This window comes from Thermobia domestica, chromosome 12 (assembly GCF_964235325.1).
Source record: "Thermobia domestica chromosome 12, izTheDome1.hap1.1, whole genome shotgun sequence".
NCBI lineage: Eukaryota > Metazoa > Arthropoda > Insecta > Zygentoma > Lepismatidae > Thermobia > Thermobia domestica.
Window position 1 is genome coordinate 189388913 of NC_137465.1, and position 27436 is coordinate 189416348.

Sequence of the window (27436 nt, forward strand, 5' to 3'; positions counted from 1 at the left end):
GTTTAAATTTTGATTACTGTTTAACTAAAATATTGTCCGAAGATAATACATATATCAGCCTATATATCAAATTGAACTCAACGAAGTAATATGCTTTGAGATTAAATTGTCATGCGTAGTTTTCGAGAAATTCTAAAAACGAAACTGTAGCGTTAAGAGAATAAAAATGTGTCGTTCCTTGCTAGTGATAATGTACATTGTTTATGTGTTAGAAATTGTTTATGTACCTAGTCTTACCATAAATACTATCCCATAGTTTGGCACAAAATGGTTAGAGTTACTTGGATGCATTACGAACCAAAATCACAAACAATATTCAACATGGCAACCATTAGGATGCACATAGTCCTTAAGACTTCGTGGCCACTCATCAATTGCATTACGCAACACATCAATTGGAAAATCTGCAGGTTTATTCCGAAGAGACCGCTTTAAATTTTCAATGTTGAGATGTCTCTTCATGCAAGCCATCTCCTAAAGTTTAGACCGCAATTTGTGGTCCAAAGGGTTTGAGTCTCGACTTGAGAAGGCCATTGTGAAGTGGAAATGAAGTCTGGAACAATTGCCTGTAACCTTTGCTGGGTTGTCCGTGGCTTGTGTGCTGGGGCTGTCTTGCTGGAAGCTCCAGTTCTGCCCATGGAAGAGATTCTTGACAAGTCTCTCAAGCATTGTCTTTTGGTACACTTTGGCTGACGTTTTGACCCCGTTTTCACAGAAATGGAGCTCCGTTGTGCCCTCGTAACTCTCACGCCATCACACCATAACTGAGGCAGGATACTGACCTTTCTGGATCTTTGCAGCCTTTTTACCAGCTTCTCTAGAGGATGTGGTATATATCTTGTCATATTGGACATTGAAAGTTTCCTCAATACTCAAACTCTTCTCATCAGTGATATGGATTCGACGGTGCCCATTTGTTTAAGTAACTGCCTTGCTTTTAAGAGCCTCTGGCGCTTAAATTCATTTGTCAGATGTCCTTTGCATTGTTTGTAAGCATGGAGCCCAAGGTCGGTGCTTAACGTGCGAGACATAATCATTTTCGATATCTTTATCTCATAAGCCATAACTAACTGTTCCCTAACTGGATTTCGTTGGACACGCGCCACCACTGCTTTCACAAGTTCCGGTGTTCGTACAGTGCGTTAGAAGTCTGCACGGGCTCGGGCGTAGCCAGCAGGCTTAAGCCCTACCTGCCTACAAAGTATATATCACTTCGGGCCCGGGCCGGCCTAGGGCCGTAAAACTTGAAATATTCAATCATATTTCTCGGGTCTTTTCGGGCCTAGCTTTGTAAATATACTGTACAACGATATTTATTGGGTCGTTCTTTCTGGAGAACTTCTAAAGCACAACTACAAAATTAAAGCTGTAATTGCCGTAAATAAAAATTTAATTTTGCGTTAATTATTAAGTTTCTGTAATTCGGGCTCATTTGATTATCACATAAGCCCGGGCCGACCTGGGCCTAAATGCTAAAACATATTTCGGACTCGGGCTGGGCCCAGACTAAAAATTCCAGCCCGTGCAGACCTCTACTGCGCGTGGTCTTCCTAGCCATTGGCAATCGTTTACAGTTCCAGTCTCAATAAAGCGTGGATGGTGTGGTAAACGTTTTTTTTTTTTTTTTTTTCTAATTTGCAGCTTTTGGAGAGTTCTGAAAATTTCCCTTGGTGATTTGCCTACCTTGTGCAACTCTATCATGGCCACACGATTTTCATAATCCCCATTCCATCTTTAATAATTATTACTGACACCTTTACATTTCTTCAGTTCATGCAGTAATGACTTACGCTTCACGATACCGCTCTTAACGTCGCTCAGTTGTACAGGCGGAAATACAGCCACCAGTATTTATGGTAAGACTAGGCGGTGTATATGTAAAAACATTGTTAACTAATAAATTGTATCTATTGTTGTTTATCTTGTCTTAATCCTTTTACCACTTACTAGTTGTAATAGGGGAGGGATACGTACACGCTTAATATTGAAAGAACGTAGGGAGTAATTGAAAACGAGAATTGTGCAGCAGTAATATATTCAAAGAGTAAAGAGGTACAGATCTTAATTCCAGGTCATATGAGTTTGTGATGGATGACAAACATATTTGTAGGATTTCCCGTCGTTCTTCCATTTCCTCCCACTGTCTTCATTTCACAATTGCCTCATTCTGATTCACGCATATATATATGTCTTCGTTAGCCTAAGGGCATAAGCCACGAATGTTAAAAGATTTTATTGATTTTGAAAACCAGGAAATCTAGTGAAGTAACCATTTCTTCTTAGATTACTAGGGGTACGGTGATTCTGTGCTAGAGCGTTTACCTCTGGTACATGGGGTTCCTGGTTCGGTCTCCGGCCAGATAAGTTTGTGGTGCATAACATTGCGTCATTGGGTTTTCTCGGAGTACTCCTATTTCCTCCCACATTCATATTCCACCAATTCTTTCATCATCATTCACCTGCTTTAATCATGAATCCCCCTTAGCCTAACAGGCATAATTGTAGCACTTAAGTGAAAGAGTTTTTGTTGGGTTACTAATTTTATCAATTAATTAATAACGGTTAATGGATAATATAAAATTTATAGTTTAATATCGTACTGTTATACCCTTTAGGCTAAAAGGGACGGATGATTAATGAAAGTGAATGATTATAAAAAGGTTGGGGAAATGAAAATATGGGAGAATCCCGAGAAAGCCCATGGATCCAGTAGTCTTCACTACAAACTCACATGGCCCGGGGTCGAACCAGGAACCTATCGCAGTAGAGATTAGCACTCTGAGCCATCACGACCCTTGATAGTAGTAAGAGTTACTAACTTTTATTACTAAGTATTGGCACTTTATTAATCGAAATCACGACGAATTTTTAAAGAATTACTTCAGTCGACATTATTTCAGTTTTTGCAGTTCATAATTATTATTATTATTATTTATTTATTTATTTATTTATTTATTTATTTATTTTTTGGTGTAGACCACAGGTTCCTAATCTTATTTGACTGGCGACACACTTCATAGAACACTCACGATGTCGCGACACGCTTATTAGATTTTTATTTATAACATACATTACAATACTATAAGACTATATAAATTATAATAGAATAAGATTATAATTTTCTGTATAGTATTATCTGAGCATCAGCAAGTAGAATGAAACATCAATGCTGTCGTTGACTGGTACAGTCTGTCACAAAATTAATTTTATGTTATTTTAGGGTTTACGCTAAAAATAAAATGTATAAATATAATATAAAGTCTCCAAACTTTTGCACCACACCTCATGAAGTTGCGCGACACACTGGTTTGGAAAGCCTGACGTGAGAACTAGGACAGTCAGCTATTCGTTAACGAGCAGAAACTAAGCTTTTTAGGGGGATAGTAACGTAATTGTTGCTATGCAACAGGGTAATTAAGAATGTATAGAAAGTGACCTTACTGCATAACGTAACCACTTGCACACTGTGTGTGTGTTGTAATATCTCGCACATGACTGTTTACAAACAATCAACACATGTTTTTTTTTATTATTATTATTTATAAACGATACCATCTGTATCCTACTACAAACTACTACAGTGGCAAATGGCTGGAACACCAGCGACGCCACTAGTCATGTGACGACGCCACCGCCACACTATAGTAGCTATAAAACCAAGAGGGCCTCCATATCTGGTATCAGTCTACGGCTGATCTCTTCTCTCTTAGCTTGCTTTGGAGCTGTAGGCTTCCTATCCTGCCTACTTAGTTTCCTCGGTACTCTGTGGAATTCCTAACCTTAGCCACTCAACTTGCGTGGAGCTTTGTGGCTTTCTAATCCCCCCCCCTCTGGTTGCACGGAGCATTGGGGATCCTGAATCCACTCCACTTAGTTTGCTCGGAACTCTGTGGAAATCCTTTCCTAGGCTGCTCAGGTCTTGGAATATCTTTCTTTACCCAGTTGTTAGAGGTTTATTTACATTACAGTGATTTTGTATTATACTATTTTATAGAGGAATATTTTGTAATAAAATATGGTAGTTGAAGAAAACAATTTTGGAGCATAATTTGTTTTACCTAAGGAGAATTTATATAATAGTCGACTAGCCAAATTTGATTCCAATCCAATTAACTTTTTTGTTTTTATAAATTTGTATTTTACAGACTTTAAATATGCATAATCAGTTTGAATTGGAATTGAGGCAGCAGCTAACGAGGCAGGCGGGAGCACATAGCGATCATCTCCGTGATTCCTTGAAACAACAAGAAGTAGAATTAAAGCGGCAACTGGCTCGTGCTTTAGATGAGCAAGTAGTGAAACAGCAGCTGGAATTCAAGACACGATTGGCCAGCATGATTGGTCGACTTAAAGGAGTAGATGTAGCTTTGAAAGGTAAGTAGTGATGTTATTTTTCATAAAATGAAGTTTTTTTTTTTTTTTTTTTTTAATTTCAAGTCCTATGGTTATGCTCTTCAGAAAGGAGACGAATAGTTAAGGAAAGTGAATGATTGTGAAACTTGATTTCTTTGTGCTCTCTTACTGAGAACCGAAAACCGGGACCACTTGCACCAGAGGCCACGCGCTAGCCACTGGACAAAAGAGGAGAGGTTTTATTTATCATGTACGGATAATCAAGGTATAACACTTCTTTTTGAAAAAAATGATGAAATTTTATTTTTGTAGCAGTGGAGTTTATTTTTACTAAGCCTTGTAAGTATTGTTGCTATACGCCTCGTCTTGATCTGGACAGCACCGTTTGTAAGCTCTTGTCCTTTTGTTCCTCCGGTTTACATTTTGTCTCCGTTTCAGTCGTGACAATCCTTTCACCCTTTTTTTTGTGTCGTATCCTCATTTCTGTATTCTAAAATATTATTTATGATATTACATCAGGGATGCAAAAAAAAAAAAAAAAAAAAAAAAAAAAAAAAAAAAAAAAAAAAAACCTAGCCCATAAAGAAAGCTACTAGACCGCATCCCACAGTAGAAATCACTTACTTACCTTCGGTATTTTAATAGTGGTATTAAAAACTCGACCGCATCGATGAGTCACTCGCCCCGGGCGAGTGGTTATTTGCATCCCTGTATTACATAATTTAACATTTACCCTGCAATCTTACAGTACGGCTGATTATTATTGGCAGAGCGCGCCACATGGCCTACATGTCACTTATATATATATATATATATATTGGGAGGATGTAAAATGCGTGTCTCATGCGTAACAAGAATGAAATAGTTCTTTCGTTAGGTACTTTTTACCGATAGGAGTGAAAATAAGCCTTTCATCAGAGTGTCCCGGTTTGGAAGATTTACTTCCCACCAAAGTGTCGCGATGGATTTGGAATAGTAGAAATATTTTAATTCTAATGAATAAACTTTACATATCGTACAGTTTTGTTTCAGATATTATTTATGTGCAAATGAAACAACGTTTTGGGTACTTCTGTAGAGAGACTAACTTATGTATTTCCCGGAAGCTTCTGAAGCATTTATCGACGTCGTCCATCACCATTAGAGGTCTAACAAGCAAAGGGTACGATATCAGGTCTCGAGTTGCGCAATAAAAGTTATATATCCCTAAAGAGCATCAAGTAGTTAGTTAATTACCAAGTTATTAGCTGCAGTCCGCCAATAGAAAGAAAAGTGATGGGACTTCAAAGGTAACATGGGGGTCTATGGCAAACACAAGAAAGAGAGTTTCTTCCGTCTTTCCTATGTATTTGGGAAAGTGAGATAGCGATTCAAACGACATGTTCAGGCCACACAGTTGATGTGGAAAAAAGGAAAGATCGAATGATCCAAACAAAAACCAGTTTCTACAATGTGCACATCCTACAATAACTAACAAAGACAACAAACTTTCCGATAAATTTATTCCTGGGAATGTGACATTCACGAAGAAACTAATCCCGGCTGGATGCACAGGACTAGTCCAGCCCCTGGACGTGTACTTTTTCCGTCCTTACAAGAACTTTGTCAAATTCGTAACTGACAATTCGACACTAACTTTATCAGGAAACGAACATTTGGCACCGTGACAAGTTCTTGAATATCCAATCGTTTACGGTGTATCAGTTCTGTGCTCTGACGTTTCATATGGTTCGATTTTTTTTTCCTACAAAACGAGATACCTAGATATCGAATCTGAAGCACTCCAGACATCCATTCAGTACTGCTTCGACTCCCTTACCACTGAATTGTGTTATCACATGCGAATCGATGGCCATTATAAGATGTGCACATCACACTCGCGCAAATCCGGGGGATGAGGGGGACATGTCTTCTCCAATCTTGGAACTGGGGGGACTGTCACCCCAATAATCCGATTTGAAATGTGTTTTTTTGGGAAGAAATTTCATTGTGTCCGATTGCTACAAAGAAAAGTAAGATGAAATTGATGTTTCGCCCAAAATAAGTCTCAAATCTGCCCGCCTGCCAATGTTCAAAACAACTCTGCTCCCCTGATACTCCATGGCATTGTTTTCAACTTCATAAATGTTTTGAACATCGAAAAAGAATTGGGAATGGTCTTATCCTCCCCCCCCCCCCAATGTGGAAGACATGAAATGAAATGAAATCTTTGAGTTTTACGTCCCACGGTTATGCCGGTGAGGCTAAATGAGACGGTGATGATGAGTAATGAATGAAATGATGGAATGAAGAAAGTGGGAGGAAACGGGAGAACCCCGAGAAAACCCACGCACACGGTGTTTGTCCACCACAAAGTTCACTTGGCGGGGGCTGGGGTCGAACCCGGGACCCCAAACACCAGAGGTGAACGCTCTACCAGTGAGCCACCGCGGCCCCAATGTGGAAGACATATATTTGCACTACTGGCACATTGTATAAACTGCTTTTGTGTGGGTCATTCGATCCTTTCTACTTTCCACATCAACTGCATAGCTTGAACATGCCATTCGAATCGCTATCTCACCTTCCCAAATACATAGGAGAGACGGGAGAAACGCTTTCTTTCTTGTGTTTGCCATAGGCCCTAATGTTACATTTGAAGTCCCATCACTTTTTCCCTAGTGGCGGACTGTAGCTAATAACTTGGTAATTAACTAACTATTTGATGCTTTTTAAGGACAACTCTTATTGTACAACTCGAGTCTTGATATCGTACCCTTTGCTTGCAAGTACCCGGCTACAGGTTCAACATATAGTAATATCGTTCAGCAACAACAGTGTGTCGTTAGTGTTAATCGATGCAATTCAATGTAATCAGTTGAGAAAGTGCAGTGATCACGCAACACGACTGTAATTCAAGCAGAAAAAGAAAATTTTGAAATGATATTTCAAGCTTGAGAATGTATGAAGTGGAATGACAATGGAGGCAGGAATTTGGAACCGAGGCGTCAACAAAAGACAAGAAACAGTGATGAATGTGCGTAAGGGAAGACGATGCCTATCTTGCACAGCCACAGGTAAAGCTTCGTCTGTTCAGGTGTTACAGCATTCATACGTTCCTTAGTGGGTGCGACTACTGATACGTTGAAAACCATTGATCTACACTGTTGTAGTAAAGGCGGGCCACTAAAAGTAAGCCCGGCCGGGTAATACCAGAGACTAGCAAATAATTGTAGGTAATCTAAATAATTGTAGCTGACTCTGGTGTGCTGCTCGATGAGCATCTTGCGGACGTTGTTTCTGTCTGGCATCGCCTGGTATGCAGTTGTTTAACTGGAATTCTATGCCTATTCAGTTCTGGTAAACATGTTGCGTCAAGAAGATAGTGTTTTCCGTGCAGCAGCCCGTTGTGTTAGTGGAAGAATTGAGAGTTCATATATTCTGCAGGGAACACTTTCCATGACCAAGAAATAGTGTGTGGCACGCAGTTTCAGGGAGATGTCTGTAGTGGGCGAAATGAATAAAGTTTATGTAGCTTCTTGTAACAGTTTTTTGACGAACTGACACCACAGGAAAGAACATACTCGTACTTCCAACAAGAGGCACACTTCGAATAAATCCCTGGCTTTGGTGTATGAACTATTTACAGAAGAGCGCACAGTAAGCAAGAGTTTGTGACCTCTTTGTTCCCTGGGTTCGTCCTATGATTTTTGTCTGTTGGAATGCTTAAAGCAGAAGGTGTATGCAAATGATCTCCACACCCTGCTGAACTTAAGCAAAACATTACGTACACCATCCGGAGCATCACCCATGTAGAGCTGCAGGCGGTGTCAGCCAGTATGGTGCGACGTGTCCTGTCTCGTTTTTATCGGGGACCACTTTTAGTATCTTCTGTAACATGCAGGTAAGCCAGTGTTTACATATTCCTACTCTTTCGGCTGGCATCCGGTATTACTACGCCGGGATACTTTTATGCGGGGCACCCTGTATAATAGTGTGGAAAAAAAAAAGAATGGGATTAGACGTCGATGCAGTGATCGTGCATCATCCAATTAAACGTCTGTTGTCTAAATACACGTAGGTCAGTGTCTCTCTTGAAATGCAGTTCCAACGATTTGTATGTATTTCAAATGAAGGATTAATAGAAACTGTGTACCATAGCAATTGTGTTAATTTAATTAAGTAACCGATGTCTACAAAACAAGAGTAACATAGTTTGTGTATGTATATTTGTACATAATATATATTAAATCTGCAATCTGCTCTTTGTACATCGAAACTATAGTCAGATTAACCTTGCAATTGCATAAACTCTCATAACTGCGGATGAAGATTGAGTTTGGTTATATGTAATTTACCGAGTTAACTATTTTCGTGTTCTTGATGTCCCAAGGGAGATTACAGGTTTTTGAAATGGCTCCGTCGAATTCTGTTAGAGATGGATAGGTCAAATGTAGGCAATTATTCCGGTGTTTGCTCATATTGATATGTCAGTTCCATAACTGCATAACGATCCTAACATGTTCTTTCACAATGAATATCATTGAAGTACATCCGGGAATTGTGAATGTGTAGCTAGCTTCTACACTAATTAGTGTACACCAACTAATCATAGTGGGATTAATTGATCTTTGTAAATGTTTCGGCTTGTGATCATGTCTTTGTGGCTTGCTACATTGTTCATATATCTGATAACGCTTGTTCACTTCGCTGTTGTACGTTTAGGTGTGTTATCCAATGTTTTCGATCGCTCTTAAAATCGGTGGAAACTTGCAAGGTCTTTTTGAAAGATGATTTTAGTATAAAGTAAAAAAAATCTTAATTTTATCTTAACAACTTACCTAATTTTATCGTCTAGAAATTATGTAACATTGTAGTACTCGTTATTTAATAGCAACTTTTCTATATAGGGTGTTTCAATACAACACCGACAATGTTTTAGGAGGTGATTCCTGACACCGGAGTTACAGGCTGGCAAAAAAAAAAAAAAAAAAAAATGAACTTTAAAGACCCATAGCTCCAATACTATGAAACTTAGCGTAGTCGAGTCAAAACTTCACTTAGGAACTAATATGTGCGCTATCCAGAACTACATGTTTCAGAATCCTGTGGTATTCACGCAAAAAGTTTTATAGAGGGAGTTCGGCTACGGGCATATGATTTGGCGTACCTACTACCTCTATAAAAAATTTGCGTGAGTACCGCAGGATTCTGAAACATGTAGTTCTGGATAGCGCACATGTTCCTAAGTGAAGTCTTGACTCGACTACGCTAAGTCTCATAGTATTGGAGCTATTGACCTTTTAAAGTTCATTTTTTCATGTTCTCGGCAGCCTATAACACCGAAATGACGGATTTCTGCACTCATGTTGGTTTATATTTTTTGTCTTATCTTGATGTCAGGAATCACCTCCCAAACGTTGTCGGTATTGTTTTGAAATACCATATATATATAAATTGTCGCCTAAATTGTCGCCTAAGAACTACAGAGCACTATTCTACAAGTCAAAAATAAGACAAAATTATATGTAATTGTATTGTACACGTTTCGGATCCTTATCTGCAGGGACAAATTGTACTACACTGGTAACATCACAGACAAAGAGCCATAGAGTAAATCTACCAATCCATCAAGTAGTTACATCGATTCTTTCCAGATGGCAGTTAAAGTCGATAGACGTTAACACTAGCGCCACTCACCAGCGTAGCAATCGATGTAATCGCTTGATGGATTCATAGAGCAATGCTAATGGTTCCAAGTTAATCTATGACGTTGCCACATAGTGAAGTTTTTGATTCCCTATAGCGGGTGAAGGAGGCCCCAGTGGGTATACAATTATAGGCTTTAGCATTTTCACTTTATATTGATCTGAAGAATAACACTGTGTTGGCCGTGGGCACTATTTTTTGAACTCCCGATATATATATATATATATATATATATATATATATATATAGAGAGAGAGAGAGAGAGAGAGAGATCCGGGGCAAAAAGTCCTTTTTGGTTTTTGGGGTACTTTTTGTTGGAGTTGTGCAACATTGCTTATGCTGCAGAAAGACTAAATGGCGGCGGTGTACTGTCCATGTGAGTAAAAGTATGCGGTGAAATTTGTTAATACAATGAGATAAATTACATTTTGTCATACTTTGAAGTAATATTTTGTTTTATGAGAAATATTACTACAGTCCGTGGGAGAAGTCACGACTGTTTCATATGAAACCAGTCACGACTGTTTCATATGGACATTGCTGTTTCATATGAAAACACTTCTTGAATAACAATATACATTATCTTCCCTTTTCCCGGTATCAGTTATTCCGTGAGCATTTCATTGTAATTTAAAAAAAGTGCGAATGGGGCAAAAGTCCGATTTTTTTGTGGGGCAAGAATCCGAACGCGGACTTTTGCCCCAACTCTTAAATTTGTAAATAATTTTATTCTTAAATTTAAATTCCAGTTTCTCACAGTAGACCTATTTAAGTTCGTTTGCTACGTAGGTTTTCTTTAGCTTAACTAAAGCTATGTAGGCCTGTATGGAATTTGATCTTTGAATTTGGGCAAGCCACGCTCAACACTGATTAGTGAACCGATGACACCAAGGGCACTACTCTCAATTCAGCGGTGTAAACAGAGCCTAGGATTAATAGTCAGTAGTGCTAACACATACCTGTTTGTATTGCTGAATCCATCTATTGAGGTATGAAAAGTGCTCTTAGAGTCATTTGGTTCATCGGTGCTGAGAGAGATTTGTCCTTTGCTATTAGAAACACTACGAAAAGAGCTACGTACTGTTCGAGAAGAAAAAGAGAAGAAGGGTCCTAAGAAGTCAGCCTCACGGAAGAAATTATTTGCATCCGCTGAAAGTTTAACTTCAAAAGTAGTGGAATATGTATGTCCATTGTGTAAAGGCAAATATGTCGATCCACCGGATGAGAACTGGATAATGTATAATTCGTGCGAAGAATGGTGGCATCATGATTGCAAAGCTTATGAAGGAGGCCAGTTCGTATGCGACAAATGCCTAGACGCAAGTCTGGTTTTGTAATTATTTCACTTCATAAGTTTGTGCTTTTCTTAATAAGTGGGATAATTTCTTCTTTTACTCTTTGTTGATGAAAAGAAAAGTTTTATGCGTTGTGTGTCTGTTGAGCTTTTCTTAAGTAAGGAAGAATTATTTTTTTCTTTTAGTATAACTTAACACGAACAAAAACTTCATACTTCGTATGTTTTTTTTTTAAATAAATAACTAAGATATCCTAATTTCTTCTTTTAGTGTAACTTCAATACGAGGGGAAAAATCCATACTTTGTGTGTTCTTGTGGTATTCGTAAATAACTGGGATAATTTCTTTTTTTTTCCTAGTTTAACTTTATCAGTACGAAGAATAACTTCATACTTTGTATGTTTATTGATTTTTCCGTAAGTGAGATAAACTTATCTTTTTGCTTAGTCTAACTTTTTTGTAAATACGAAGAATCACTTCATGCTTCCTATGCTCTTTGTTTATTTTAAGATTCTTGTAGAAAACAAAATAATTCAATAAAAATGCCTGTATGTCGATTTCCTACTTCCTGTATTTCAGCGGACTTTTGCCCCATTGCGATAGGACTTTTGCCCCCCTATACTGGAGGAAAAGTCCAAATTTGTACATCCTTTTTTAAATTAGTGTATTTTATTAAATAATAAATTAGTAGGCTTTTTAGCACCTTCAAAATATAGAGGAATGTTCACTTATACTTCTGTGCGAAATTCGTTATTTCGCCGTAATATCTTTCGGCTGCAGCGCAACTCAAACATTAAACTGCGGATTTTTGCCCCCGCTTACTCTCTCTCTCTCTCCATATATATAGGGACAAGGTCGATGAAGTGTAAAAGCGTTTTCACTGAGTGAAGTTTTCCTTTGTTTTGCTGATTTATATCAGATAAGTGACGGGCTAACATGCCGAAACTCCAGCAATCTAATTCCTAATCTTATATGTATTATATTATACTAATCTTCCAATTCGAACTATTTGCATGCATTTACAAAGGAAGGATTAATTGAAACCGATAATGTATACTGATATCTTACGCCGTTATTAACCGTGTAATTGTGTAATATAACTTCTTGTAGTTTGAATTCATCATTAATTGAAATTTAATTTTTAATATATTTTTAAATAAATTCTGTTACTTCCACGTTGATCTAATTATGTACTCTTAGAGCTCTATTAATTTGCATAATTACAAATAATAATGATGAGATAGTGTTTCATGAGGAACGTACTTCTGCTCTCTGATCTAAATTGACGTCTGAGCATGAAAGTAGCCCGCTGAGTTGAAGAGCTGAGCTTTGTGAAGGGGTCAGGCCATGTCCCGTGGGAGAGCACGAGTAAAGTGTTTTGTCTGAAAGTGCATTCTATCGACATTGAGGAAAGCGCCAGGGAGAACTTTTCCATTGTGCATTCTGACGGAATGGAAATCTTCTCTGACCACACGAAAGAGATGCTACAGCATCTATAAAGGGGAAAAGAGAGAGACCGGTAACACGCTTGAGAACTTTTGATGTCAATTTTCGATGATGATGGGTCGTGGAATTCGCGTGTTTTCAATCCAGATGTGACGTAAAATATGTATGGCCTTCCTGTTTTGTCGTATGTATCTGTGTTTCTACTCTTCCTTTTCACAGTTGGCATTTCCTGTGTAGAATGGAAGTATGCTATTTGATTTCCTGTTATGAGATGTAAAGAACTTATTACCATTACTAGCTGATGAAATACGGATGTTATTCGGATAAAATAAGGTTAATGGAAAATGTTTCAAAGGTATATTTGAACGTCCCTATGTACTCCCCCCTTAGCATTTTTTTTTTCAAAGTGAAAGAATATAAGAAGCCCATCTGGACCAGCTATGTTCAAAATTCGTTTGAAACGATTCAACCGTTTTCCCGTGATTATGAGATAACACAACGTCGATTTGAATGGGCAGAGAAAAATATAAAATTGACTCCCCTTGGAAGCAAAATTTTCGAAAATGCTGGCGCACGCGTGTGCAATTATTTTTACGAGGTTTCGTGGTAAAATACTTATCTCTGATGTGTGGAATCCCTCATTGATCCAGCTGCCACTAAGTGGATTTTGTTGTGGCCAAACACCTTGTACGTTGGTTTTCTTGGAGCTTCCCCGTTTCCTTCCACTTTCTTCATTCCACCATTTTGTTCATTATTATTATTATTATTATTATTATTATTATTATTATTATTATTATTATTATCTCAACTTCGTAGCATAATCGTGGGACGTTAAAGTAAATAAAAATGTGCAGTGTGGAGTCTATGTACCGAGCTTTATCTGCCTAAGGTAAGGGGCTTCTAAGGTACTCTATCTTTGGCTTAAATTTTCAACCTTCACCTCCTCTCTTTAGATATGTATAAAAAATTCTAAGAACCCTACGATGTCTTCACTGTAGTTAAGCCAAGAGTTACGCCAAACAAGGAATGTGGATTTGTATAGGAGACGAACGTACAATCAAATATTGTGCTTCGGAAATCGTATCAATAGAACGAAAGTTCAATATTCATTAAAATTCGAGAGGTATTACAGAAAAATGAAACACAGCATCAATCTACCATGCTGCCATGCCGAAATCCAATATTCAGTGTTCAGAATCGTTACAAATGCGTAAGCCTCACAGCATACTCCGCCATGTGCGGGTGCGACCATCAGTTATAATAGCTCAGATATTAGATTCTAACTTATTACTCAATTGCTGTAAAATTTCAGATAAAGGAATGTTAGTGGGAATGAAAACTGATTCGTCACACGGTACTTATATAAGCAAAGGTTATGTTCAATCATGAATAAAATTCAAGTATTCAAATTGATAAAATTAAGACTAGCTTAGGTGAAAGGTAAAAGAGGGAGTAAAGGCAAGATCAATAAAAGAATAGGAAGGAGCACTAGCCTCAAATGTTCCCGGTTTCCGTTGATATTGTCGTCGTCGTCTAGGGTGATGAATAGACTCATGACTCACTGTCACTTTACTTCTTGGCTGTAAATTAAAGGAACCAAATGAAATTGACTTCTAGACCAAATTCCCGTCAAATCTGCGAGGGGCCATGAATGGAACTTCAGTGTTGGTTGTTCTCAATCACTTTATGATGGTGTAGACACTCTTCATGGATTGTTTCTGCGACGTTAAACCTCATCGCCTATGATCCGAGTGCCTGGAGCAAAGTTGTTTCCAGTGACGTTTGCTGTTCTCTTCGATGTTACACGATGACGACTACTAATAGAAACGTGTCTTCTGTGATTTTGTTGAAAGTGGACATTGACGGTAGCGTTCATTCAACTGAGTTCTTGCAATGCGGATTGGAATGTGATGTGAAAAGAAAGGGATACTTATCTTACTTTAATTTGTTCATTTAGAATGACAACGTGAATATGATGTCTGACATAAGTTCGTCTGACGTGAGAATGTACACACACACACACAATGAAATGTTCAGTATCTGAATTAATAAGAAATTTAAAATAATATGGTTTTAAAAATGATTTTGAGTCCACTTGATTTGCTTTTAATTTTTACACAGTAACACATTGTTTTAGGTTACTGCACAATATAGGTCTATAAAATTAGTATTCTACTATCATTAAATCTATATACACTGCGTTGCTTTGTTGATATTTTCGTTGTGATGTAAGAATTATTGTATTTAACTTAATTTATTGCAGTAATTATAATCCTTTACCTCCTACCACACTTGTTACCTCACCCGGCTGTTTCTTCTGAAGTAACGGCCTTCGTTCAGGTTCTTAAGTAATTACCTTCTCGACGAATAAAGTTTCTGTTTCTATTTAGGGGGCACCACGTTGACTCAGTAGTGCATCGCTCTCCTCTCGTGCGAGGAGTCCCTGATTCGATGCAAGCTTGTGGTGGACAATATCGTGTTCTTTGGGTTTTCCTCCCGTTTCCTCGTATATTCTCTTTCCATCAATTCTTTCACAATTGTTCACTTTCTTTAGTCACTCTCCCCTTTAGCTTACAGGTCATAGCCATTGGACGTGTTTGTGGGGCATATCTGTAATGCTTGTCGCTTTCCTGTTCTTCTGTAACATTACAGCAGCATTTTTTTTTGCTAGTGTAATTGCAGCAAGTTCTCGAAGGTATACATTGAGAACAATCTACGTGATTCAGTGTTATACTTAGCTAAGCAGTTTTTGAAATAAAAACTTAAAAAAAAAAAAAAGGTCAAACGTTTAATCCCTTGCAGCTTTTTTCCTAGTTACCAGAAATACGTCACATAATCATAGTATTCGACACTAACAAGGACAAAGCTAACTTTGGTAAATGAACTTCGGGGTCATTTTTCCCGAGGTGGTGGTGCACATTTAAAGTGTTAATATTACAAACTGGGAGAGCACAATTGCCAAAAATAGCGGAGAAAAAGCGTCTTAAAATTTTCGGCTCGTCGCATATATCGTACGGCGCGTAATGTTAAGTGACGGCGTGGCAGAGTGAGAAGCATCTGCGATTCACGCACAAGGTTCCGGGTTCGATTCCCACTCGAGTCTACTTTTTTGTCGTTTGCTTCAACTAATGAAGTAGCCATTTGTAACTACAAGTAATATTTAATTCACCATGTGTTTATAATGAATAAAACAATATTCAAATGAGTTTAAAATCTTTCAATGTTCCATGTTAACTAGCAACGAAATGTAATCTATCCCCTGAATATATTGATATCACGAGTTATATTATGGTTACCACAGTTGTTGTGTAAAAAAAAATGTTCATGATGCTTCGTGTCTGTATCTGTGGAAAGTGTGCGAATTACAAGGGGAATGACGGGAAATCTCCTTTGGTTATAGCAACATCCAGCATTACCAACGGAAATTTCCCCCTCATCTCCATTGTAATTCGCAAACTTTCCATAGATATAGAGAAGAAGCGTCAAGGACATTTTTTACACGATTGTGCTAACTATAATATTTATAGCTCATGATATCAATATTTACGGAGTAGATTATATTTCGTTGCTAATTAACATGGAACATTAAAAGATTTTAAACTGATTTGAACATTTCTATTATTTTATGCATTATAAACATATGGTGAATTAAAATTTTACTTGTAGTAGCAAATGCCTGTTTTATTGTTTGAAGCAAAAAGAAGAAAAATTGACCGAAAATCGAACCGTGGACCCTTTGCACGTCAGTCGCAGATGCTCCTCACTCTGCCACACTGCTACTTGAGAGCTTTACGCGTCATAATATATGCGGCGAGTCGAAAACTTTACGACGCTTTTTGTCCGCTATTTTTGGCTATTGTGCTCTCCCATTAACATTAATAACACTTTAAATATGCACTACCATCTCGCGAAAATTGGCCCTGAAGTTCATTTACCAAAGTCTGCTTTCTCCTTGTAAGATACAGTGGAGTCCTGGTAATGCGAACACGTTTTATCCGAAAAAACGGTTAATCCGAACAGGTCCGAGAGGAAATTTTTTTTATGGCGAAAATATGCAGTTTTAGAAAACAAAGTAAACTTTCGTTAAATACAGTTGTGTCTTTAATACCTCTATTTAGGCCTAAAGCCACATTACAATTTCACAAAGTTTGAAATAGAATACAGTACGTACTGTAGAATATTGAAACTTACGGTTTTAGTAAGAGTGTAATACAGTTATGTAGTAGAATAAGTACTGTACTGTACCATAAAACTAAACGCCATTACTGGTAGTGTACAGTACTAGTATCTACCATAGTACCGTCCTGGTACTCCTTACCGTACTAGTACTACGTGTACTGTAGTCAGAAAACGCGTTTTGAAATTCTATAAGCTATGTTCTACAACACAATAGACTCGTTTACTCGCTTCAAACCGCGATTTTACTATTATTCCGGCTAATCCGAACAGGGTTCGGTCCCAATTAGTTCGGATTAGCGGGACTCCACTGTACTCGTACTTTGGTTGTGCATTTTCCAGTTCGTCTCACTTGAGTTATTCATGTTGTAGAGGATTCAAAAATTTCGATTCCTTTAACATAAAATTTCAGTCTTTCTTTAAGTAGCGAGACTATATGAGATGTGAACCTACAGCTTAACGTAGGATCTGAAGCACAAGAACGCACTAGGAATCGAACTCGCTTCTCTCGCGTCCAACCTAAGATCATGATTGTCCTTTGAGATACGAATGTTGAATTCACGGGGTATAACAAACTTAGAAACCATATTACTGATTTGTTTCGCTATTCGAAAAAAAAAAAAAAAAAAAGAGTCGATATAATAATGCAGTTGAAAATGAAATGAAAACTTTGTTTTATGTCCCACGGTTATTCCGGCTAGGCTAAAGGAGACGTTGATGATGATGAGGAATGAATGAAATGGTAAAATGAAGGAAGTGGGAGGAAACGGAAGAACTCCGAGAAAACCCACGCACACGGTGTTTGTCCACTACAAAATTCACTTGGCGCGAGGGAGCTCATGTGGTTCGGATTCCACGTTTATCAGTAGGTCCACGTCTCATATAGCCTCGCTGCTAAAAGGGACGCTAAACTAAAATCAACTCAACTCAACTCACTTGGCGCGAACTGGGATCGAACCAAGAACTTCATGCAGCAGAGGTGAACGCTCTACCACTGAGCCACCGCGGAATAGTGTAGTTGTATCGAGAATTGTAACACAATCCGGAAGTCCTATATTACAGAGAAAACTCGAATTTCTATTTCTCGCCATTCTCGATTTGTACGAGTATTTCATCGAACTTTAGCGAATGGGAAATTAATCTAGAAGAAACAAGAAAAGTAGTCTGCCACTTCAATATATGAAAGATATTCCAGTTCAGCATGATGTTCTTGAAAATTTTACATAATATATTTTTTTCTTCTGGATTTCTAACACTGTTGGCAGAAACGTCTGCAACATTTTCTCAGAGGGAAAAGGAGAGAACACACCCGTCACACACCGAATACACTCACCTTGATTTGATATGTCGTGTTGGCACATGTTGCGTGTGTTTATTAACTACTGTATATATTAAATATTCTAGTGGGTAAGTAAGCAAATCTAGTATGTTGTGGTATGCATTTCGAAGAACCGAACCCTTTTCGAAAATCCAGTGGGAGGCAATTGGTCCCGCGCTGTGAATCCCTTTGCTGTTGGCGGTAGTAGAAATATTAGGGAAGTAACAACTAATGAATGTAACGGTCAGAAATGGTGATAAAATTTCCTGTGGAAAATACGTATAATACTAAGCCAAAAATATTGGTATCTACCGTAAAAGGGACATTACAGTTTTTTCCCGGCTACGTGAAATATAATTCCCTTGGGAAAAGGAATTGAAAATTAAAAGGAGATTGCATATGTTATCGATCAGACAATCGTAACACAGCGTGTTCCAAAAATATGGTTTCATAGATATGTTTTGTAGAATGTGTTCAAACTGAGACCCAAGTATTCGCAAAGCATAGAGTCAGCCAGTGTTTCAATTTCATTAAGAGTGCCTCCGTGGCTAAGCGGTTAGCGTACGCGCCTTTGGCGTGGGAGGTCCGGGTTCGATTCCCGGCGGGAGCTCATGTGGTTCGGATTCCACGTTAATCAGTAGGTCCACGTCTCATATAGCCTCGCTGCTGAACGGGACGTTAAACTCAAAATCAACTCAACTCAATTTCATTAATTTCTGCTGATATGGATGCCTGATTCTGGATCTACGCGTTCCAGATACGTGTTATAGTTCTAAATTTAAAAAAAAATCACTATAATTTCAGACTTTCGGAATACCTGTAAAAGCTAGAGGTAAATGTTAGAAGAAAATGGATCTATCTCAGGAAAACTCTTGCAGATAGCTTGGACAGGATTCCAGGTTCAATGCTTCCTCTCTGACAGTCCGCTTATTTGGATTATAAAAGAAACTTATTGAAATCTGCTTCAATCTTATGACAATAACGTTACAAACGCACTTTTAATAAAAATAATATAGAATTTTTTGATTTCTATTTACGCCCTACCACGGGACCTTCTGTTTGAAGCGGGATCTTAATCCCTGTAGTGCGTTTGATCCTGTCTCACAGTGAAGCGAACCCAGAACCTCTTGCATCAAAAACACGAGGAGACTTTAAAATGATGTAGAATGTAGTACGAATTAGTGTAATTAGTGTCATAAATAACATTAAATGCCTGTAGATTTTGTATTTGATTAAATGGAATTAAGTGGAAAATCAAGCTAAACAAGCATTGTGCAATAACAACCGACTAAAACCGAACTAAGAAAATAGAGAGTCCGTGGCCTCTGTTTTAAGCTTTGCTGTTACTCATAGGATAACAATAACTCTAAAATAAGAATTTTGTCTTTATATGTGGCGTTTTAAAATTATCAGATTTTCTCTTGTAATAAAAGATATATGTTCAACAGTGATGTTGACAGTTTCTTTGGCCGTTAAATCTGAAATATTCAGTTGGTTGACAAAGTTAAAGTCGCAGTGTTTAACAGATGTATTAGTATTATATTATATATATTTATTGTTAATAAAGTTTGTATAGTGACTTGTATGATTTATTGTAAATATTTAGATTCATGTGTTGAGAGAATATTGAATATTACGGGTTTGGCACAAAACAAGATCGTTCGTAATTTAAGGGTTCTTGGATATCTTTCTGTGAAAGATGAGTAAGTGGTTTTGATTGCTTTTAGATGATCATTTAATTTCGTTCTTTAGTGCTCTTTATATACTTATGTTCAAGGTTTAGATTGTCGGTGACGTGTAAAATCAATACCATTTAATGTGCTGCTATATGTGTAAATCTTCATTGAGAGAAGTGATCATTTTTGTTTCACTACTGCTCATACTGTTTGTATTTACGTCTATCAGAGAGAAATTTTCATAAACGATGACAGTGGAACACGCAGTTGAGATGAGAAATTTTGTTGTACGTGTTAATGTTCAGTGAAGAGTTGCATAATAGTCATCAATAACTCAATAAAATAAAGTCAAATTAAATTGTCTGTGTGATAACCTTGGGATCGAGGAATGGTGAGAAGGAACGAACGATTGGTGAAATGCTATTGTGCTAATTTGAAATCTTAAAATATTATTCTTTGCCTGTTAGTTTTGGTTGTGTATATTATTATTATTATTATTATTATTATTATTATTATTATTATTATTATTATTATTATTATTATTATTATTACCTTTAGTAACACTATGATGGGCCCATGGTTAGAGTAACTCCTGGTGCGAATAGGTTGGCTGTATTTAATTCACGTTTACATTTTAGATCTTCACTATTAACTGCGTCGGTATCTAAAACAAATCACCTCGTGTTCTTTTTCCCCTCAAACTTCTACATTTGCAACAGTTTCCTTCTTGTTTCTCCACTTTTTTTTCTTTTGAACTTTTATTATAATTTCATATACTACTCAATTGATCTTGAGTTTTCTGTCATAATTAGATTCCATTATAAGAGCGACACCATGTGCAAAGCGAATACACGTAATTTTCTTGTCACTTAACTGACTTCCCTATGTAGACCGCTTTTAAGTGCTTCCTGAAATAGATATTAAATACTGTGAGTGAAAGACAATGCTCCTTCGAGCTAGTCTTCAAATTATACTTTTCTTTGTCATTTGTTCTGTTTCATGTTTCCCCGTTGGTTTATATACAGGTTACCTTACAAGCATTGCGTATGACATGTTCATGGTTAAGTCAGCTCAAGTGTATTTAAACTGCTGTCAACTATACTAGGCTAGTAATAAAGAAATTTTGATAAAGAGAACCAGTCGTGGTAAAAATTTTATCCATAATATTGAATGCTTAAAATTTTCCTATAGCTTCATAATTCGCACTGCTTACGTATTTCAAATGTACTTCAATATACTTTTCTTCGTTTCTAAAACCGCAGCGAGTTGAAAATTTTAGGAACATATTCTGTCCAAACTAAAGAGGTTGGAAAATTTTGAGGGGACCGTGCTGTTCTGCAAACCTGTATATTTAACGCAGAACATAGTATTTACTTGTTTGTTTGGATTTAAACCATGTTTTCAGCACAGACTTTTTATGAGATTGAGTTGATCACTGGTTAGAAATGAGATCTGAAACACTTCTGTTCTTATCTGATACAAAATCAATCCTAAATCGTAAATGAAGAAGCACTTTTGCTAATCACTCTCCATCACTGAAAGTGTATGGTACTAGTTTAGTTATCTGAAAACTCATTTGTACTAGATGGATTGTACATCCATAGTTAAGTAAAATAATATCCCTCAAGTATGGAGCCTTTTCACTTAATTTCGTAATCCTACTTAAAGAAAAACATAATTTGTATCTTTTCACAATTAATTTTAAATGAAGGAGGCAAAAAAAATCTTATCCGAATTTCTGTTATCCCTTCATGTAAAGGATAAGTTTACCTACTCCGTGGTTTCCTTCCTCCCCCACTAGTATCAGTGATAATGGAATGGAATAAACTTAAAGGGAAAGCAACTAAATGTAAGCAGACAAATGTTACTGAGCAATGCGTACTGCTAGCAGGTCAAAATACATTCCTCAACGGTTGTCAGCGCAAAAGCAAAGAACATGCTTTTGATGCATTGGATCACTGCTTTCGAGAACTTCTATCTTCCACAATGAAGATCTAAGGTCACTCCTGCTTGTGTAAACTAACTTCGTCAACATCTACTTCGTAACTAAAATCCTGTTTTCCGTAAAGTGTCGAAATTATACTTCAAAACTACCATTCGCAACTGTTTACAATGTTTAAATAAATGTATTCTAATACGAAGAAGATGGTTTCGCAATATATATAAAAAATATACCCTAAGTCGTATTATACCCGATGGATAGTTCAAACACGATGTATTTCTGCCAGCATTTCCTACATCATTTGTTTCCGGTAGGTTTTAAAGACATGAGGTAAATGTGGAACTTACAATAGTATGGTTTGTATGGACTCAGAGACTTATAAATATCATAATGAAAGAGAATTGTGCTGTTCACCTACATTTCGGAACGAAGGGATTTTAGAGAGCAAATAAATCAAAGATAAGGGAGGTAAAAGAAAAGTGCGTGAGAATAAAGTTAAAGCATATTAACAGCTTATATACAGGGTGTTTCAGATAAAACATCCAGTGCTTATAAATCCGACCGTTTTTAAATGGCCACAATAAATCAAAGATAAGGGAGGTAAAAGAAAAGTGCGTGAGAATAAAGTTAAAACATATTAACAGCTTATATACAGGGTGTTTCAGATAAAAACGTCCAGTGCTTTTTGTGGTCTCCGTTTTTAAATGGCCACAAAAAGTGGGTCCTATATCAGATAAAACGTCCAGTGCTTATAAATCCGAAATGGCTGAGAATAAAAAGATGAAATAAAAACTGAGATAGGAAAATGTCATAGGGCACATCACATGGTGTTGTTGTGGTGACCCCCAGGGCCCACCTTCAAGGGGGCCCAGGGGCCAACTTCAAATTTTCAAATGGGAACACGTATTGAATCATACAGGACTTTTTGCGGCCATTTTGAAAACGGTGCCCCAAATCGAAAATTGTTTCCTACAAAAGTTGTTTCGTATTTCAAGGACTATTGAATGAGGTATGATTCAATACATGTTCCCATTTTAAAATTCGAAGTTGGCCCCTGGGCCCCCTTGAAGAAGGGCCCTGTGGGTCACCACGACAACACCATGTGATGCGCCCTATGACATTTTCCTATCTCAGTTTTTGTTTCATCTTTTTATTCTCAGCCATTTCGGATTTATAAGCACTGGACGTTTTATCTGATATAGGACCCACTTTTTGCGGCCATTTAAAAACGGTGGCCCAAATCGAAAATTGTTTCCTACAAAAGTTGTTTCGTTTTTCAAGTACTATTGAATGATGTATGATTCAATACATGTTCCTATTTGAAAATTTGAAGTTGGCCCCTGGGCCCCTTGAAGGAGGGCCCTGGGGGTCACCGCAACAACACCATGTGATGCGCCCTATGACATTTTTCTATCTCAGTTTTAGTTTTATCTTTTTATTCTCAGCCGTTTCGGATTTATAAGCACGGGACGTTTTATCTGAAACACCCTATATATATATATATATATATATATATATATATATATATATATATATATATATATATATATATATATATATATATATATATATATATATATATCTAACAGATAGATTGCATGGAACTGAGCATGTGGCTTTTGCAATCTTGCACCATCGTGACAACACAAGTGACGAAATCACATGACTCATCCATTAACCACGCTTAAAACTTGATTTAAAAAAAAAAAAGTGTCAATATTTCATCATCTTCATAAGTGTCTAATATTACAGTCACAGATGACGTCATTGCATTGTATCCTGTTACAGAGAAGAAATAAGGATTAATTTACGATAAAAAATAGTGTGTCATTTTCTGATCAGCTAATTAAATGGTCGGATTTTTGCAAGAACTTAACGAATGAGAGCATTAAAATATCGATTTTTATTCTTAAACTCTTGGCATCTGTTATAGGATATTTTTTATATTGTAATATGCGTGTAATACTGACAGTTTAACTTCACATGTCAATTTATGATCCCAATGCGGAAACCTCTGTGGTACATATGTAAATACGAGGGCTGCTGTAAAAGTTTCTGCAATCTACTACAATGACACTAGTGTTCCCCTATTGTTAAACTGGTAAGAGTAGACATTTCTACGTTGAAATTATCTTTATTTAAGCTGATTCATTTGTTTTTCACAGCGATTTGAAGTAGTTTTGTATGAGAATTGGAAATTTCTCGTAAATATTTTCGAGCAATGATTTCTGAGATTTCAAATATAGGTTAACATCGGTATAATGCATCAAGCGACTTCATTAGACTTTTGAGTATGAAGCATCATCCAATGGGACTCTATACATATACAGTGATTTTTGAATTTCACCATCATTGCACATTTCTCAGAGGTGAATTTAGTGAAAGTCGTCCATTTCACGTCTGTTGCCAGTTAATGTTGTGCGTGATGTGATTGAGAGAGATTGACATGTGACATACTGAGAGATTCAGGCATCCTTGCAGATTGACACGAAAGCTATACATATGTTTTTGCGTGGTCACATGAAAGTACGGAAACTTTCAGGTCTTAGGATCCTACACAACTTGACCGAGGCATAAAAACAGGCTCATGTTAATTGTTGTAAAGAAATGCTCAAAAAATTCAACTGAGGTAAGTCAGATTTGGTGTACAGTTTCGTTACAGGGAACGAAACTTAAATCTATTCATACAAATCCGAAACTAAACAGCAATCCACTGTTCAGACGTTTGAAAGTGAGCCGAAACCATCAAAAGTTATTCGTTTAAGGAATTCTCCCAAGCAAATAATTGCTTGTTCCTTCGGTTATCCGGACATGTGGCAACAATAGGTTTAGAAGATCGAAGGAGTGTAAAAGCTGAGCAGTGTACAACTTGTTTGCCAGAGGAACAATGTATTGAACAATGTAAACAAACTAAATCCTCGCAGTATTCTTACCAATTCCCACTCAGCGTACCAGACTGTTGATCTTGGTTCAGTAAAAATTTTTAACTAATGACTCATTGTCCGTACTCACATGATTTATTACCTAACGACTCCATCTTGTTTCCACTTAGAAAAATAAGATGCCACTGAGCGATTTGTGTCGCCTGAAGCAGCTTTGATGCATTCCAAGCAGCTGTTTCTGAAGTAGTAGCCTCAGAGTGGAAACAAATGCTTTCAAATTTGGTTCGAGCATATGCAAAAGTGTATTAATTTTAAAGGTGAATACTTTAAAATAGAATAAATCTAATTCCAGAATTTCGCATTTCTTTTCATATTGATCGCAGAAATCTTTCCAGCATCTCTTGTAGTAATCGAATCTAAACATGTTTAATATATTAAGATATGATTACGAAATTAATCTTTATTGCTTCATGATCAAGAACTACTGTCAGTATACTGATAATATGCATTAACTCAGACGGGGATGATGTATTTACCTACCTTATTAACTGCAGTAAATTAACAAAGGGGAACTGCCAAACTGGAATTTTACATCAGACTCATGAATTTGCACTTTTCGAGCTGATTTAATAAAGTTTCCACTTTAAAGATTAGAGCAGCGTTTCCCAACCGGTGTGCCGCGGCACACTGGTGTGCCGCGAATGGACCGCTGGTGTGCCGCGAGGAAATTGAAACAAAATTATTAATTCTATAGCAACCAAATTCCAAGACATAGGAAAAATGTATATTTTTGTATTTCACATTACTATGAATTTCTACCATGGAAAAAATTACTGTAATTGTAATATATTATTCTACATCTATTACTGTGTAGCAGACAGTATTTCGGCTCGTACACATTTCCACGGTTAGCTGCTATGTTATGCTTCAATTGAGAATCATACTAACACCGAGAAATGGAAGCACTTGTACGGAACGAGTCAAGTGAACGTTCGTAGAACACTCATTCGCACGTGGATGACAGAACAACACTTTGTTCAACAGGTGTGTTTGGACTTCGACGCATCGCAAGCGGTGTGATTGCAATAATGTGTACCGGTTTTGGTTAAAACAGCAAACTTAAAGTACAAGATATTTGTTTGTTCGTTCGTTATTTACTGATCTTCGTTCTTGGTGAAAGGTTGGATATAGTTTTCGAAAAAGGAAGCGTATTTTTAAAAATCTGAGTCCTATATTTCATTGCAATTGTTTTCTATTTTAAAATTAGAATAACAAATAAGCATAATGAATTAGCATCGGGGAAAACCAGTGATCGAGCTTTCATCTCTGTGAGAAGGAGAACAGTAATCACAGAAAAAAAAATTACCATGGTATTTTATATTTGCAAATAATAATAATAATAATAATAATAATAATAATAATAATAATAATAATAATAATAATAATAATAATAATAATAATAATAATATCTATGAGTGTGCCGCGAGATTTCAACTTACACCCGTAGTGTGCCGCAAGTTGAAAAAGGTTGGGAAACGCTGGATTAGAGCATAACCGAGCATAATTTGTAAGGCATACTGTTCATAAAGAAGAACTTAGTGTTGTATTTATCGATTTGAGCTCCTTTAATTCTGAATAGTTAGCGTACACATTTTCCGTTCGACAGACTCGGGTTCGATTTCCGGTGGAACCTCGTGGGGTTCGGATTCCATGTTTGGTTGTAGGTCCATGTCTCATATAGCGTCGGTGCTGAAAGGGACGTTAAACTTCAATCTAACCAAAAACCCAATGTTGTGTTTATCGATTTGATGTAGAGTGCAGTATAGTCTACACAGGTAATAATAATTTCTATCATCTTGTGTATTCCTTCTAGAATTTAGTGATTTAAAAAAAGGTTCACAATAATTCAATAATGCGTTTATTTTCAACGTGCAAATCGTCATAGTTAAACTTCAGGGTATCCTATGCGTAGGTTTTTTCTAGGGAAATTGTCATTTCTTGCGGTACTACTAATTCCAGCAATTACAGAAGGCTGTTTCATCCTTATGATAGCAATTTGCAGTCGCCACCAGAGGCGCTAGTTTCGCGTCAGCAACGTGACGCACGCAGTACGGAGTAGCCAGACACTTGTGTACAAGCCGTGCAGAGGAGAGGCGTGTGTGAGCAGAATGCCGCCGAAAATCGACCCTTTTTGGGAGGGCTACATCGTAGCACTTTCTGATATAGGCTACAGCTATAGCCGAATAAGAACACAGTGCAAGAATAAGTGTCTGATAAGGGAATCAATGCAGCCATCCATCACAATGCAAACCCAGAGCAAAACATTGCCATGCGTCGTCAAAAGGGGCAAAAGAAGCAACCGACTCCACAACGCAGTCAAGACGTCATTGCCATGGTCCGCCGGTTTGTGACCCAGGAGAATCCACCCACCGAATATGACATAGCGAGGCGTGTTGGACGGTCAACTGCAACTGTACACCGAATCATACGCGACAGTTTGGGACTCAGAAGTGCACACAAGCGGCGGGTCCATGTTCTGGTTACCTGGCAGGTGACAAATGGCGTTATGTGATCACCTTAGATGAAGCATGGGTCTGTTTGACAGGATCCGAGCAGATGCGTGAAATTTACTATCGCCGCAGTGATGGAACTGATAATGC

At 37.3% G+C, this 27436-nt stretch overlaps 1 protein-coding gene across 2 annotated transcripts in view; it reads left to right on the plus strand.

Annotated features, from left to right (window-relative positions):
• The window catches only part of Mitofilin (inner membrane mitochondrial protein mitofilin), a 279846-nt gene that overhangs the window by 215006 nt on the left and 37404 nt on the right, over window positions 1–27436 (plus strand). For both annotated transcript variants that reach the window (XM_081734496.1, XM_081734497.1), the window contains one exon: window positions 4146–4374. In XM_081734496.1, the coding sequence (XP_081590622.1) occupies window positions 4146–4374 (229 nt within the window). The remainder of the gene's footprint in view (window positions 1–4145; window positions 4375–27436) is intronic.